Source organism: Poecile atricapillus, chromosome 1 (genome assembly GCF_030490865.1).
Source record: "Poecile atricapillus isolate bPoeAtr1 chromosome 1, bPoeAtr1.hap1, whole genome shotgun sequence".
Taxonomy (NCBI): Eukaryota; Metazoa; Chordata; class Aves; order Passeriformes; family Paridae; genus Poecile; species Poecile atricapillus.
The window spans coordinates 101,481,478-101,496,750 of NC_081249.1; the positions used below are offsets into that span (position 1 = coordinate 101,481,478).

Genomic DNA, 15,273 nt, shown 5'->3' on the forward strand with positions numbered 1-15,273 from the left:
TTCAGTGAATTAGCACAGATCATGAGTGTTGGGCCACAGAGACTATTCTGATTGTCTAGGTTTTTGTTCTGTCCCGTTTATGCTCTTTATTATTCTTAAGCAATAAAATAAAATGCAGATTCTATATCTCTCATGCTATAACATTTGAAAGAAAAAAAAAGAATGTCCCATTTTTGTAGGTATCTATTATTATTTCAGGCAGGATTGAGAGTTACTGACTTTGTAAATTTATAGAGATTATATCTATATTTCAGTTTTGGCCCATTAGCAGCTCCAAAGCTTTCTTCCTGGTGGGGATTTCTCCTAAGAATTACTGGGCAGATGTAGTGTTCCCCTACATGTGTTTCTTTCTCTTCATGTTTTGGTATGTTATGGTGCCAGACATAGTACTAATGTGTGTTCTCCATAATTAGCACAGGAGAGAAATTAATCCCAGAAAGGCATTACCAATGGTTAGAAAGTTCTGCTTTGTCAGTTTATCCTGTTTTTAATAATGTCTTTTGCAAGAACAGAAAAATGTAGATAGTGTGGCTTCAGTATTTGCTCCAGGTAACGTTGCATATTCAATTTTTGTCCCAGTTTCTTCATTGCCCTTTGCCATACTCAACTGCACTGTAATTGTGCTTTTTTTGTGTCATCACAACATGTTCTTGAATCATTTACCCAGATCTCTCTTTTCTAATTTGTACCATAAAGATACATAATACAGCCACACCAGTGTTTTTGAAGTCCTTGTGAAACTTTACCATAATAACTGGTGTTTTGATTTGCATGTGGTGATCTCCCACATATTCTGGGAATCACCTTACAGATAGAGACGGCTGCATCAAAACATTTCCTTTCATTTATTTGTTTATTTAATTAGTTGTTTCTTTGTTAATGGAATTTCCTTTGTGTGTATTTGCACTTCCGTTTTCTTTCGTGTGTTTCTTCAGGAATGTCAGCCTATCAGTATATTTTTAATCAGATATTGAACCATGTTTGTAAAAGAAATAAATGATGAATTGGTACACCCATCCATCTGCAGAATAGACTCAGGGAATGGAACATTTTAAACTGTTTCTTAACAAGCCACAGTATAATGTGCATTATAAGCAAAATAGAAGAACACATTTTAGAAATTTTGATTTAGTAAGCAATTTTAACACAAGAACTTAAAAAAACCTAGAATATCTTTAATAAATGTATATTTTTATGTTAATTCTAGTGACATTTTCTTGCCTACATTTGTTTTATTTGTTTTATGGACTTGGAACCTAGTAAATCCCTCTTACAATGTTTTTATGATATATTTGATTATAAGAAAAAATGATATGTGAAGATTTCCTGTCATTCAGAGTATTTATTAGCTTGGGTTTTGTCCTACCTATAAATCCAAGATATATTACATCATCTACATTTGAATAAGAGAATGTGAGAACATAGGAAAATTATACTTAGTACTATCTACATTTGTTCCATTGTTTCATAGAATAATTAGATAAACTAAAATGAGATTGCAAAATTACTCTAAAAGCTATTTAATTTAACATCTTTGTGCTTATTTTCATTATTATTTTCTTTTATAACATCTATTAGTACTCATATGTGCTTAGGGATATATAGAAATACTTATAGTGAAATATATATTAGTGAATTAAAGTATTTGGGATTATAGATAGTTCATAGTATTGAAATAATGAATCATGAATAAAGTATTTACTATTGTATCTATGATTCATTGTCACAGGTTGTAACTTATTAAGGAAATATTTATCATCAAGGTAAAATCAGAAATTAAATTTCTGAAGTGTGCATATACATTTTAGGTAGGAATAATTTAGTTTGATTATTATTAAATATTACATGGTTAATATTTAAATAAAGAAGAAAATATTCATAAATGGTATTAACTATGTCATAGAAAGTACTTGCTTTACATATGTATAAACATATATATATATAATGCTATATAAATAAGCATTTATATATAAGCTTTACATACATATAAATCTGACTTTGTATTAAAATTAGAAAACAATAGTTTTTTTTAAAGAAATTGCATTTTGATTAGCCCAGGAATTACTTCCAAAAGCCATGATGTTCACTACTGCTACATGTTTACTTGCAACATCATAACTTTTATTTTCCTTTTTGAGCATATTGTGGAAATAGACTTTTCAGTATTAAAATTGATAGCTAAGTCGTCTAAGTTGCTAATTTTTACCAATCCAAAGAGGTTTATGTTGGCTCGTGGGTTAGAATTCAAGAACTTTAATTTACAAACTTGTGCTGAGTCGTTTTCATGGGAAACAAAATTCCATCTACTTGGAGTCTTACATAGGATCAGAATACTTTTCTTTCTATAGAAATCATGATAAACAGCATGCTTCATTTGACTTCTTTACATCAAATATTTTAAGGTCTAAATCGTGGCATATTTCCTTTATTAAGTCAGGGAACAATTGTACTGTGTTAAAAGCTCACATATTTAAACATCAGCTGCTTCTTGGTGAGTACTGAATGTAATATGCAGTAAACTTGAGTGTATGTATTATATAATTGAACATAAAAATCTTCTTCAAGCTTAATGTCATGGAGTCATAGTTACTGGGTTTTCGTTCCTTTTCCAACTTACTATAATGAAGGTAGGTTAACATCAGTATTTTTAATCATGTTTGGAGATTTTTTCCCTTAAACAAAAAAAGTGAGATGACAAAGTACAACGAATTTCCCAGAGGTTGCCCAGAGAAGCTGTGGCTGTCCCATCCCTGGAAATGTTTAAGGCCTATTTGGATGAGACTCTGAGCAACCTGGTCTAGTGCAAGGTGCCCCTGCCCAGGCAGTAAGGTTGGAATGAGATGAGTTTTAAGGTCCTTTTCAACCCCCAAAGTATTGTATGATTCTGTATATAAAGAGCAGAAGAAAATATTTTCTCTTTCCTCAATCATAATACTTCATGAAGTTTGAAGAATCAAGAAGAGGACTTCATTTAGTTTTACCTAACAGTTGTATACTCTTTAATTTCAAATAATTTTGCGAGGAGGGGTAGGGATGGGGAAGGAGAGCCATTATGGATAAGGATTTTTATAAAACTTATGTTCTAGAAAATTGAAAGGCAGCATTCATTTTTCTCCCTTGCCTTTTCCATGGAATGAAAAGGAACTGAAATCCAGAAATTCTAGTTGCATTTATGGTTCAAGATTTTTTAACAGTTGTGAGATTCTGGGATTTGTTCATTGTCTGAGGCATTACTTCTATTTAGTTTCACAGCTGCAGTGATAAGGACCAGAGATATTGCTGTGTGTAATTTATTGTATATAGTGTTGTATCTATGCATTTTTCTTAACAGCATCATAGCACAGTGAGTGAGACCATAACGAAGTTTTAAGTAGCAGTTCACTATTGCTGTCATAATTTGATACATTTTGTGGCTTCCCTTGGCAATGTTCCTTTAAGCATGTACTTATTCCTTTGATTATACTGCCTAGAAAGAGAACATGTTTTTCTATATTTTCTTTATTTATGGCAATTTTCTTTTATGGAAAACTTAGAAGTTGCGTAGGTGTCAGTAATAACTTCACCATAGATGAAGAGATGCTTTCAGTCATTCTTATCAGTAGTGTTTAATATATAAATTCTACATTGATATACATATATAAATATGTAAAACCTTTTCTTTTCCTGAATCAATGTAAACAGAGCCCAGATGGCCGTATAGAAGTCAAAGGGCAGCATGGAAAATCGTCACTGCATATTAAAGATGTGAAGTTGTCAGATTCAGGGAGATATGACTGTGAAGCGGCAAGTAGAATTGGTGGGCACCAAAAGAGCATGTACCTTGATATTGAATGTAAGTTCTAATATTTTGTTTTCTCTTTTAAATTTGTTTTAAAATAAATAAAAAAAACCCAAGTACATTCTTAATGGAAGGTCATTTTTTTCATGGTAATTCATGATTAAACTTGCATAAATGAAGAAAGCATGTCTTGTAGTTCATTACTCTGTGGAAGAATACTGTCTTTTCTGAAGTTAGCAAGACCCTTGTTGGTGTATTGGTGACTTTAGCAGGACAGGATTTCTTCTGAAGTCATATTCCAGTGTTATTATCCATTTACTTAAGGGTAAGCTTAATAATGTCAAATCTCTGGGCTGGCTGAGACTGCTGGGAATGAAAAGTATTCAGTGGGATAAAGTAAGGACTGGTTTAAGCACCAGCTAAGTCTTGAGCTTAACCTTCTAAGATTCAACAAAGATTCTTTTTTGTTTGAGTCCTCTGATTTACTAATCCCTAAAAGGTCTCTAGCCACTATTATAACCCCTCCTGAAGTTATGTTGTAACAGTCTCTTTTAGAGATTGCCTTTATTCCAAGCTCTTGTTTTTTATCCAGGAGAAAAGGAGATTATTTTTGCTTAGAAGAGGCTGATGCTTGAGAAGACAATCAGAGGATATAAATCTGAAATATAAAATAATTCATCGGGTAATTGCTTCTTCAAATTATTCTTCAAATTCACAAGTAAAGGTCTTCAAAAAATGAAAACAAAAAAAAAAAGCCCTTCCTTTTTTTTCATTGTTGCTCCATTTCCAATCTAGAAATTTCTAGATACAATTATTTTACATCTCCAATGGAGTTTGTATGAGCCTGTTTGAACTGAGTCTTTGAAGAGAAAAATTCTTTCCAGTGGGAAGATAAAAGCTGGAATAGGATTCTGTGGCACAGAAATAAAAGAAATTATTGCAAACCACAGAGTGATTTCCTGAGGAGTTCTGAAAGTGCTTTCACTATACAGTTATGTGTTCTTTTTTTGGCAGGGAGGCATTGCATTGTGGCATAGAATATAAATCTAAAAGAAAAATGAGGAATGATCAAAAGAGGAGTGGAGAGATTTGCCAAGCCAGAAGACCTGAGAAATAAATCCTAATTTGCTATATTTGTTTTTTTTAATGCATGCAATTATACCTTTATATATATATATATATATATATATATATATATATATATATATCTAAAGCAAAAAAAAAAAAAAATAGATAAAAGCAAATTAAGTGAAGTTTCTTTAAAATCCTGCCAACAGTCCACATAATGATATGAAATAAATACATGGTTTGATTATGGTTGTGTTACCACTGTGCTTTAACATTAAATATTAATATATTTTGTATTCAGAAGAGAGAGATATGTTGCACCACATATTATGAAACATGGACAACTGAAATTTAAGAATTTATTAGCAATACAGAATTCATACTAGAGGGCATAATAAAACCTCTGCATTGATACAATACATTATTATAACCTAAGATACCTTCCAGGGTGAAAGTTTTAGAAGAGGTGGAAGGAATTTTAAAGTATCAGAATCTTTTTTTGGTATGGCAGAATTAATTTTGAATATATGTGGGAACAATCAAATATAGTATATGAGAAAATGGAATAACTTAAAGACTGAATTTATTCCTTGGTAGACACAGTTTTTGATACAGCATAAAATTTTCTATAGATCTAAGATCCTCTGAGGAAACACTTTATAAAGAACATAGAAATATTGTTCCATCATCGGAGAAATCACGTATTTTAATGAATATTTTTAATGTATAACAGAAGATTTTTATTATATTTCTATAATTGGAGTTTTAAATACTCAGCTGATAGTGAGCTTTAACCCAAATGTGGGTTTTTTTCCAGCACAGGTGTTGTTGGACTAACAGAAATACAGCTTCCCTCAAGTCCTTTAAATCAAGTAGTTCTGTGATGCAAAGCAAGTATTTCTGGGGTGATACAATATAGGTCTCATATTCTGATTAACGAGTTAGAAAAATGTTTTGCTTTCCTTTGCAAATAACTTTGCACTGGTATACTTCAAATATAACTTACTTGTCTTGCCCAGGAAAGAAAACACTTGTTTAATGGTAAAGGATTTTCCTGTTCTTTAAAATAATGTCCCCAGGAGTGCCTTTTTCCAGCCTCATCTCCTATCAGTCTGGCCGATGCCATAAACTTCTGTAACAGAACAGCCCCTTCAAAGAATCTTTCAGCACCTCCTTGCCCCCATTTGCAGTCAATGTTGGGTTGTCCTGAGCTCTTAGGGTCCTTTCTCCAACATCTTCCTATAGGAAGCAGTGTCATGGTTATCTGTCATTCCACTTATGGGACTTGATAAGATGCAAGCTAGGAAATTTCATCAAAAGGTTCAGGTTCAAAAACTGAATACCTAATTTATAATTTTGTAGCAAACTAGTAAAAATTGGGGGATTCCATGAAGTCAGTATTAAATAGATTTGATTCAATTTGATATAATATTTTCCAAGTGGCATTTCTTCAGCGTTCTAGTTGCAGCTACAAAGAGTGCTATCAGAGCTTTTACATTTTTTTTCCCAGATTTTCATTTAAATAACTGCATTAAACCCTTCAAAATATTTTAATTTTTCTCTTCTATCAGTTTGGTTTTGCTCTCTTCCAAACAAGTTTTGAGAAGAAATTATTCAGGTATGGCTGACTCTTGCAGCCATTTTAACAGAAATTTTAATTTTCTTTAATAGTATTCTCATATATTCCCCCAATAACTATTTTAAAACTTAAATACAAATAGATAAGCAGGATTTAATTCTTAGTATTGTTCTCTAGTTTTTAGATGGAAGTAAACAATGCATCCATGCATTTCTGTGAGTTAGTAACAAAACTGTAACATTTTTTCTTTATGTTTTATTATGTTTGACAGTTTGTGTAGTCAGGAGAGGAAACTGCTTTCATCACATCCTTAAATGCCACCTCAGTCAAACAGGCCTAATGAAGGCACAGAGTGCTCTAGTGTCACGGTCTCATCCTTTTACTTACTGACCCCTGTCAGAGATTTAAACTGACAGTAGAATTGCACAGAATTTCTGTGCTTTATCCTTGTTCTCTGCTGGGGTTGCTCCTGGTGATAAGAGCAGTTCTCCAGGACAGGAAGAGATTATCAGGTCTGATAACAGCTGGACACAGTTAACCCTGACTTTTATCTGAAGGAAATGCTGGGCAGACATGAATTACAGGGAACTAGGAGATATTTTTAAGGATTTCTTCCTGCAAAGTCATCTTTGTGTTTAGTTATGTTTCATTTTCCTTATATAAAGTATGAAAGGTACATCAAAATGATATCAAAATAAAATGCCATTTTCAAATATTATTTATTAATGGATTTCATTAACTGCAAAATTTCCATTTTAATATGAAGCCTAGTGTGTATTTGATGAGAGTAATAATAAGTAATTAGTTGAAAAGTTCCTATGTGGTGGAATATATAATATGTCTTGGGTATTAAGATGTATCTATAGTTATTATCTACATACTTATCATAGAGAAGTTACTATTTTTTAAAATTAAAAGCATTAGAGAAATACATAAAAAGGTTAAAGCAGGCCATATGCTAAGATGAGGTTTTCGAGACAGCCTGAGGAATTTAAATATATAAACCCTAGTGAACTATAACTTGATTTTACATAGAATATCAGGTGTCTCTCAAAGTTAGTTTTCCTATACAAACCTTTACATTTCTATGTGGTATTTTTTTGTCTTTAAAAGCGTAGTACAGACCTGACTAAAAGAAAAATTGTGATGAGAGAACACATTAGGTCTTGGGTTTCACAAATTTTTCACTGCATAATTAGCAATGAAGAAAAATCTTAATTTTTACATGTTCAGTGTGCTGGATCATCTTTCACCACAGTGAAAGTGTGTCTTAGTTAGGGCTCCCCAGCATCATTACTAAGCTGGAAAAGCTTTAAACAAGCCAGTAATGCACAACGTTTATGATCTTTGAAAGACTCTTTATGTGCCCTTACAGTTTTCCCTCTGTTGTGTTCAAAGTGTCATTAACCTGTCAGAACCTTTCACAGCCATCACTTAATTTTCTCCTCCCAGGTGCACACATTATGTAAGATGCTACTGTTTCTGACTGCTCTGTATCACCAGATGCAAATTCCTTTGGACAATACTCCTTTTACTAGAGAAAAGGCACTGAGCTATGTCCTTTGGAAAACTCTGTTTTCCCATACACTATCCAGGAAGCATCCTGACTAAGAGACCTTTTTAGCTGGAATTACCAGTTTTCACATCACTATTTTAGTTAAACCTCTCAATTTCAATACTGATACTGCAGCAATTAGATATGCTGGATGGTCCAAAAATGCCTGTTTCCTCACAGTACTCAAAGAGTAATGTTTTGAGATAGAATTATCTATGACAAATATATTACACTGAGTAACGTGGTATATTTTTGTATGAGATCAGCCATGTGAATAGTTGATAAAAATGATATCTTAGAAAGCAATTTCTAAAAAAATTTAAATTATTTATAGTGTCTTCCAGGAATATGAAGTTTTTCTTAATACGGCTTTTCATCCAAACATTATTTTTGTAGCTATATTCCTTATTAGTAAATTATCAACTTTGAGTGGTGAAGAAAAAAATAATTATGCAGCATGTGCAGTGTAGTCTTTACCTGTAAAGAAAACTGTGCAGTATTTGTTATACTATTGTATTGCTTATCAATAACAGTCTTTTCCTTTGTGGTTTTTTTTCCCTGCCACAATTTGAAACCAGCCTCATTACTGCTGCAGTATTGAACTTGGTTTCATGAATTGATTATTCTTGCTCTCTGTTGTGTGTTAGCTGTATTGCACTGCAGTTGAGGGGGATTCTTTGGATTCATGCAGTTTAATTTTATGTCTTTGTAAAAAATATACAACATTACTTAAAAGTGAATTCAACATATTGAGCTACAAATTGTATTTATCTACGAGGAGGAAAGGTTTTCAGTTGGTGAAAATGCTATTACTGTGTTCCAGACATCAAAAACGTTATCACAGAATCGTAGAACAGTTTGGTTTGGAATCTTAAAGGTCATTCAGTTCCAACCCTTGTGGCATGAGCAGGGCCAACTTCCACTACACCAGGTTGCTCAGATGCCCTCCAAACTAGCCTTGAACGCTTCCATGGATGGATCATCCATAACTTCTCTGGGAAACCTCGGTGTTGTGATAAATGCTGCAAAAGTTCCAGCTGCCTACAAAAATTCAAAACCATTCATCATTTGGATCTGGTTTCTGTTAAAAGAAATCAGTGCAGAAACATCCCATCACTACTCACAGAATCACAGAAAGGTTGGAATTGGGAGACATTGCCTCTTTCCTGTCACTGGACACCACCGAAGAAACCTGACTGTCCTCTTTACAGCTTCCCTTCATCCATTAGTCATGAGGACCCAGCTCTATCCTGTCCTCGCAGCCAGAAAACAACACTAATCATATGTTTATATACAATTACAATACAATCATATGGCCCAGGAAAGAAACAAATTACAGAAAAAACAATCAAGAGAAACAAAATATTGAAATAGGATAGAAAAAATCCATTTTTTTACCTAATAAAATACTATCTGCTTTAGTTACATTTCTTCCTGTTAAATTTGTATGTTAAAATGAGAAAGCAAAGATGGAAAATATCAACCTTTAATATCATGGAATAGGTGTGATAATTTTGACATATTATGAATGTCAGTTGTAAAATTTACTATTTTCCTTCTTCGCACTTGCGCACTTGCACAAAAGGAAGTTTAGTATGCCATTGCAGTGACTTCAAGGGGATAAGGAAGTTGAATTCTCTCCAAAATATGAGGTTTTTCACATAAAGTCAATTTCCAAATCCATTTCACCAAACCTTCCATAGTGAAGCAGAGTTGAATGCATCCACTGTCTTTTTCTGATATTACAAAAGTGTGGTAAAATGTAGATATTATTCATCTATATAAAAAATCTATCTATTATTTAGCCCAAAAGGCTGTAAAATACTTCGAAACAAAAATTCCATCTGAAAAACATGCTTAAATATGTTAATGACTTGTTAAACATGATACTCATGTTAGAAATTTGTCATAATTTTTTACCAGACAGAGCTTTCTCTTACACATTTTGATTAACTTTGCAATTAATTTGCTATCTTTAAAATAGATTTTTAATAATGTTAGCTACTTTTCTCTTAATAGAAGAATACAATTTTGAAATAATATAATAATTTGGATTTTATTTTGTATTCCTTCTAATTTAGTTATTAATGGATATATATGCCTCAACAACTTTTTTTACTGTCATTAATTTTCACATTCACAATTGTGAAAAGTAAAGGTAGACAAAAAAGAAAAAAAACAAGGAAGAATTTACTGATACTTCCTTGAGCATGGTTCTACATTGTAAGTTGGTCCTAAAGGCTAAAAAATTTAAATATTTACATCGATAATTAATGTAATAAATTTTAAATGGTTTCACAATATTTTCATACTATATAAAATGTAATTTATATTATCCAGTGATGACCTGTGAATGAAAAAATGGCATTGTGGCCTTTTTCCTTTGTAAACCTGCAAGACAGATGCATCAAAGCAGAATCAAGGCATCTGAGTATAATGAAGAAAATTAAGCAGATGATATGATTTGTGTGGTGCTGAAATTTGACACTTGAACAAAACAAGTTTTTAGAGATTTTATTTGTTGCTTTCTGGACAATTTTTTGTGCAATATGCTTTCTGTGTAAAAATTAAATAGATGAAAAGGCTAAGAGTCCTTGCTCCATACAGCAAGTACTGTGGACTGGGAATGTATGAGAGAGAGACAGACATTAGGGAATGGAGGGATGATATCAATAAGGAGGCATGTTGTGGAGGTAAGGGTGACAGGTAGGAAAATAAGGAGGGTAAAGACTGGATTTTCTTCTGAAAATGTGACACATAAGACAGGAAGAAAGATGAGCGTAGGATCTTGGTTTGAGAAAAACATTCCAGTTTTTCACTTCTGCCTATAAGACAATTATGTAATTTAATATTTGATGAAGTCAGGCCATAGTAAATTATTCCAGTAATTCTGGAATGATGTAAAAATTGAAATTTTGGTACAAATTGGCACTGTTTGAGAATGATGTGTTAACAATTGGCAGCATCTGATAATTTTACTACTAAAATGAAAATTGCTGCTAGTGTGATGGATCTGTAGGAGGAGTCTTCCTGTCCTAGATTGGATGACCAGTGTTGGTGATTTACAGGCATACAAAATGATTAATAGACATATGCAAACAGTTTATTTTATACATCACTAGTGACAGACTTTGCTTATTTTACCTAGCTATGTTTTCTTTATAATTTTGTCTCCTAGTTTAAACTAGTTTATGTAATTTTAGAGAGATGTATCAATTCAAAGCAGACATTTCTGTGGAATTAAAATTCTTGGGGCTTTAGTTTGGCTTTTGTGTTTGATTTTTTTTTTTTAAAGTAAAAACAAATACAATTCTTTAATGTCAAGTGAAATTCAAAGAAAAATAGGTACATTGTTTTTCTGCAACTCTGGCAGCACTAAGCACCTGAGCCATACATGCATTCATTGCCCACCATTATTTAATGTGCAACTATCAAAATGATTTACATCTAGCAGAAAGTATCCTATGGAAATAAAGCAATTGATATGGTGTTTAAATATTAAAAATAATATCCTAGTCAACATTTCCAGGAACTAGAACTGTTTGACAGTAGGAGGGGGCTCTTACTCTTCCTAAAGGTAGAATCAGTCAATAGTGCATCATACTATTGAATATCAGTGTCATATTGCAATGAATTTTTAGAGGAACCAAAAAAATGGGGCAGGGGAAAGAAAGTTTTACAGGAAGTGTGGTGTTCTTTACACTTGCTTTGAAAGAAACATATACCTCTCAAAACTTATGAAATCATGGGTTGGATTCCAGGAAAAAAAGACCCCTCTGGTTTTAGCTAATAATCATGGCAAGTTAAAACCAGTATATGATGAGTTTCATTTACTTTTGTGGGTCTTGGATGCTTTTCCTTACAGCCATGATTGTGATAGTAGCAGTAAGGTGAAAGTTAGTAATCCTGAATTTATCCAATTCCTGTCTTCCTATTAAGAATGATTATAGATTAAAATATAGTCACCTAACCACATTTTTTAAGTCATTCTAATATTATTTCTTCTTGCAAATGAATATGTGACAATTATTGTACGTGTCTGTGGAGGTTCTTCTGCTTTGTATCCAAGGAAGAGCTATTAATTTTAAAATATTAACTATTGAAAAAGGTATGAGGGAGAAAATACAAGAGAAAGATAGATGGCTGTTAACTAAATTGTGGCAGAGTTACAAAAAATTGAGGCACTTTTACAGGATCGATGGCAAGGACAGTGCTAGATTTGCCGGAGCATGTGGTTTATTAAAGTCCTCAATGATGGGAAACTTATGCCAACATTAATCATTTTAGAGCAAGGCTTCCAATAATATACTGTAGGAAATGTCCCAGAGTCTTAGACCTGACAATCTGTCACATATTTTTATTATACGTTCCAGGGGATCAGATAGCCAAAAGTTTGAAAACCTATGTTCTTAAATTAAGAAGTGCAAATCTGATTCTGCAGACCAGTTTTCCATTATAGTTGTCTGGACACATGTACTGAATCAGGTAATTTGCTGTATCTAATTTTGTGTATGACACCAAACATACACCAGAGCTGGATCTTTGTCGTCCTTAATTTAATTCCTTTCTGGACAAGGCAGGTGATATATTAGTCTGTTCTTGAATCGCTGTTCCTGGACATTATAACTAACAAGGATATCTAAATGCTAGAGACAGCTTTCAGGTCAGAGTTTGTTTCTCTTTAATAATCTTCTACACAGGTTATCCAGAATAAATTCTAATTGGAGTGCCGACCTGTCGGTTTCTTTCTTGCTTGGGAAAATGATCAGCTTGAGTTTAGCTGATGCTGGTGCCATAATGTTAACTTCTCTGAAATGCCCATCTAAATTTATAATTTCTTAAAGAATCCTACACCCATAGAATAGTTTGGTTTCATTTTATATCTTTGTGATATAGTCTTTGCTCCTTCAAGGCATCTTTTGCATTTGGATTGCCTTATCTCTCCAGAATAATATTCCATCTTTCATAGTTGAACCTTAAAACCTTATGAACTTTATCACATTCTGGGCTGCATCCAAAGACCCATGGCCAGCAGGCTGAGAGAAGTGATTCCAGCTCTCTACCCACATTTTGTGAGACTTCCACCTGCAGTGCTGCATCCAGCTCTGGGACACCAAATACAAAAAGGTCATGGATTTGCTGGAGCAGGTCCAGGTGAGGGCTGTGAAGGTGATCAGAGTGCTGGAGCAGCTCAGCTATGGGAACAGCCTGAGCAAGTTGATGTTGATAAGCCTGGCGAAGAGAAGGCTCCAATGACACATTTGCAGCCTTTCCGTGTGCAAAGGGGGCTTATAAGAGAGAATTTTTATCTGTAGTGATAGCATAAGGACAATGGTTTTCAACTGAAACAGAGATATTAGAAATTAGACTTTAGGAAGAAATTATTTTTTTTTCAGTTGTAAGGGAGATGAGATCCTGCCCAGAGAAGTTGTAGCTGCCTCGTCCCTGGAAGTGTTCAATGCCAGGCTGGATGGGGCCCTGAGCAACCTGGTCTAGCTGGAAGTGTCCTTACCCATGGCACGGGATTTGAACTGGTTAATCTTTAAGGTCCTTTCAAACCTGAGCTATTCTCTGACATTGTGTGCATCTATTAAAATATATCAATTTTGTCTTTTTTTTTTTTAAGTTTTGGGGGTTTTTATTTATTTTCTTTTCAGAAAAGTGTTAGAAGTTCAGATATAAGAAATACTCTCAGGGTTGATTTTTTTTAACAGTGTATTCAAGCTCCTACTTCTACTTATCTGTTTAGAACTCAAGTAAGTCATCTTAACTTTTTACTTTATGTAAAAAAGCTTAAAAGGAACACTTCATTTGCACCCTGCATTGAATCTTGTCAGGTGTAAATTAATTCTCATTTACATAGAAGCTAAGCAGAGCACATTATTATTTTTAATTATTCTAATTTTCTAACTGATTTTCATTGAATCTTTTTTTAAACAATACATATATTGCATTTAAAGATTCTTTCATAGGACTACCTTCTCATATCTACTTGGTTTTACTTTATTTTCAATTCATAGAACTTTTTGATAAATATTCTGGTTATTATTGTAATTTTTTATTTTATCAGGCTTTGTAGACATATAAAATAGTCAGACATATTTCAAAGACTTGGCTTTAAGGTTTGTTATTTTTCCTGATTGTTTTATATTAAGCGTAATGTGTGTTTATGTTTGATAAATACTAATTCTGTAACCATTTAAGCATACTAAACAGCAGTAAGTGATGAAGACCATACAAGAAAAAACAAGTTCTCTTTATACACAAATTATTCCCTTCCAACTCAATTTTTTAGTTTCATAGGAAATGTAAAATATCTTTTATCTCTACTGTAAAATGAAAATTATTTCCAGAATTATATTCTTTTTGCAGGAAATCACTTCAAGCATCTTAATCTGTTCCTGACTAGGAAATCAAAAATCATTTGTTTTAAGATCATTTCTCTGAATCAAGTCATTAGCACAGTCCTCTTCTTTTTGTATATTGGAGCTCTTGACTGGGGAAATGCCTGCAAAGCCTTTTTACACAGGCTTTTTTGAGAGGGAAATTACAAAGCTCTTTTTTGAGGGGAATGCTTTACAATTGTGAGTTTTTTATTTTGGGATATATCTTGATTTGACAGACTTTTAGTCCTATTTTTGGTTTATTGTGTTTATGAATGTTAATACCTGCAGTTTTGTACAGATGGCAGTCCATAACTCACTTATTCTTTTAAAATATCAACAGATACTATGGGCATCCAAAATCTACATTTAGAAGAGAGAGAAGTCTGAATTGGAAGTCCCTATTCTCTTAAATGCTTTTATCTGCAGTATAGAAGTGTACACTACTTTCTCAGTTGTAAATCTTAAAATAGGATATGAGTTTGCCACATGTCTATTGAGCATCTAACCACAAAACGTTATCTAGGAAGGAGGATTTCTCAGATCCAGAGTATCTTTTAATGTTGAAAATTCATGCCAGTGTTCATTAATGTAGTAAACTTATTGTGGAAATTGCACATAGGAACTCGGTGCTTACACAAAATTTGTGAAATAACCACACTTGGATGCAAAGACTCTAATGAGATTTCCAGTCTATTTGTTGAACATGCTATTCATCCATCTATTGAACATCCAGAAATACATTTGTACAGTTTTCTTACAAGTGATTCCCACCACAAGATTCATTTCTGGAGGAAAAGCAAGGCTCTGAGCCTTGCTATTCTGAGATTGTTGACTATAGCCAACCATAAAACATGCTTATGCAGTTTTCTTTTTTCTTCATATTCTCCACTAGTGTGAGATGTCACAC

General features: G+C 33.0%; 1 protein-coding gene across 1 annotated transcript in view; it reads left to right on the forward strand.

Annotated features, from left to right (window-relative positions):
* The window catches only part of NCAM2 (neural cell adhesion molecule 2), a 151,141-nt gene that overhangs the window by 50,738 nt on the left and 85,130 nt on the right, over positions 1-15,273 (forward strand). The window contains exon 9 of the mRNA XM_058848801.1: positions 3,682-3,832. Coding sequence (XP_058704784.1) covers positions 3,682-3,832 — 151 coding nt within the window. The remainder of the gene's footprint in view (positions 1-3,681; positions 3,833-15,273) is intronic.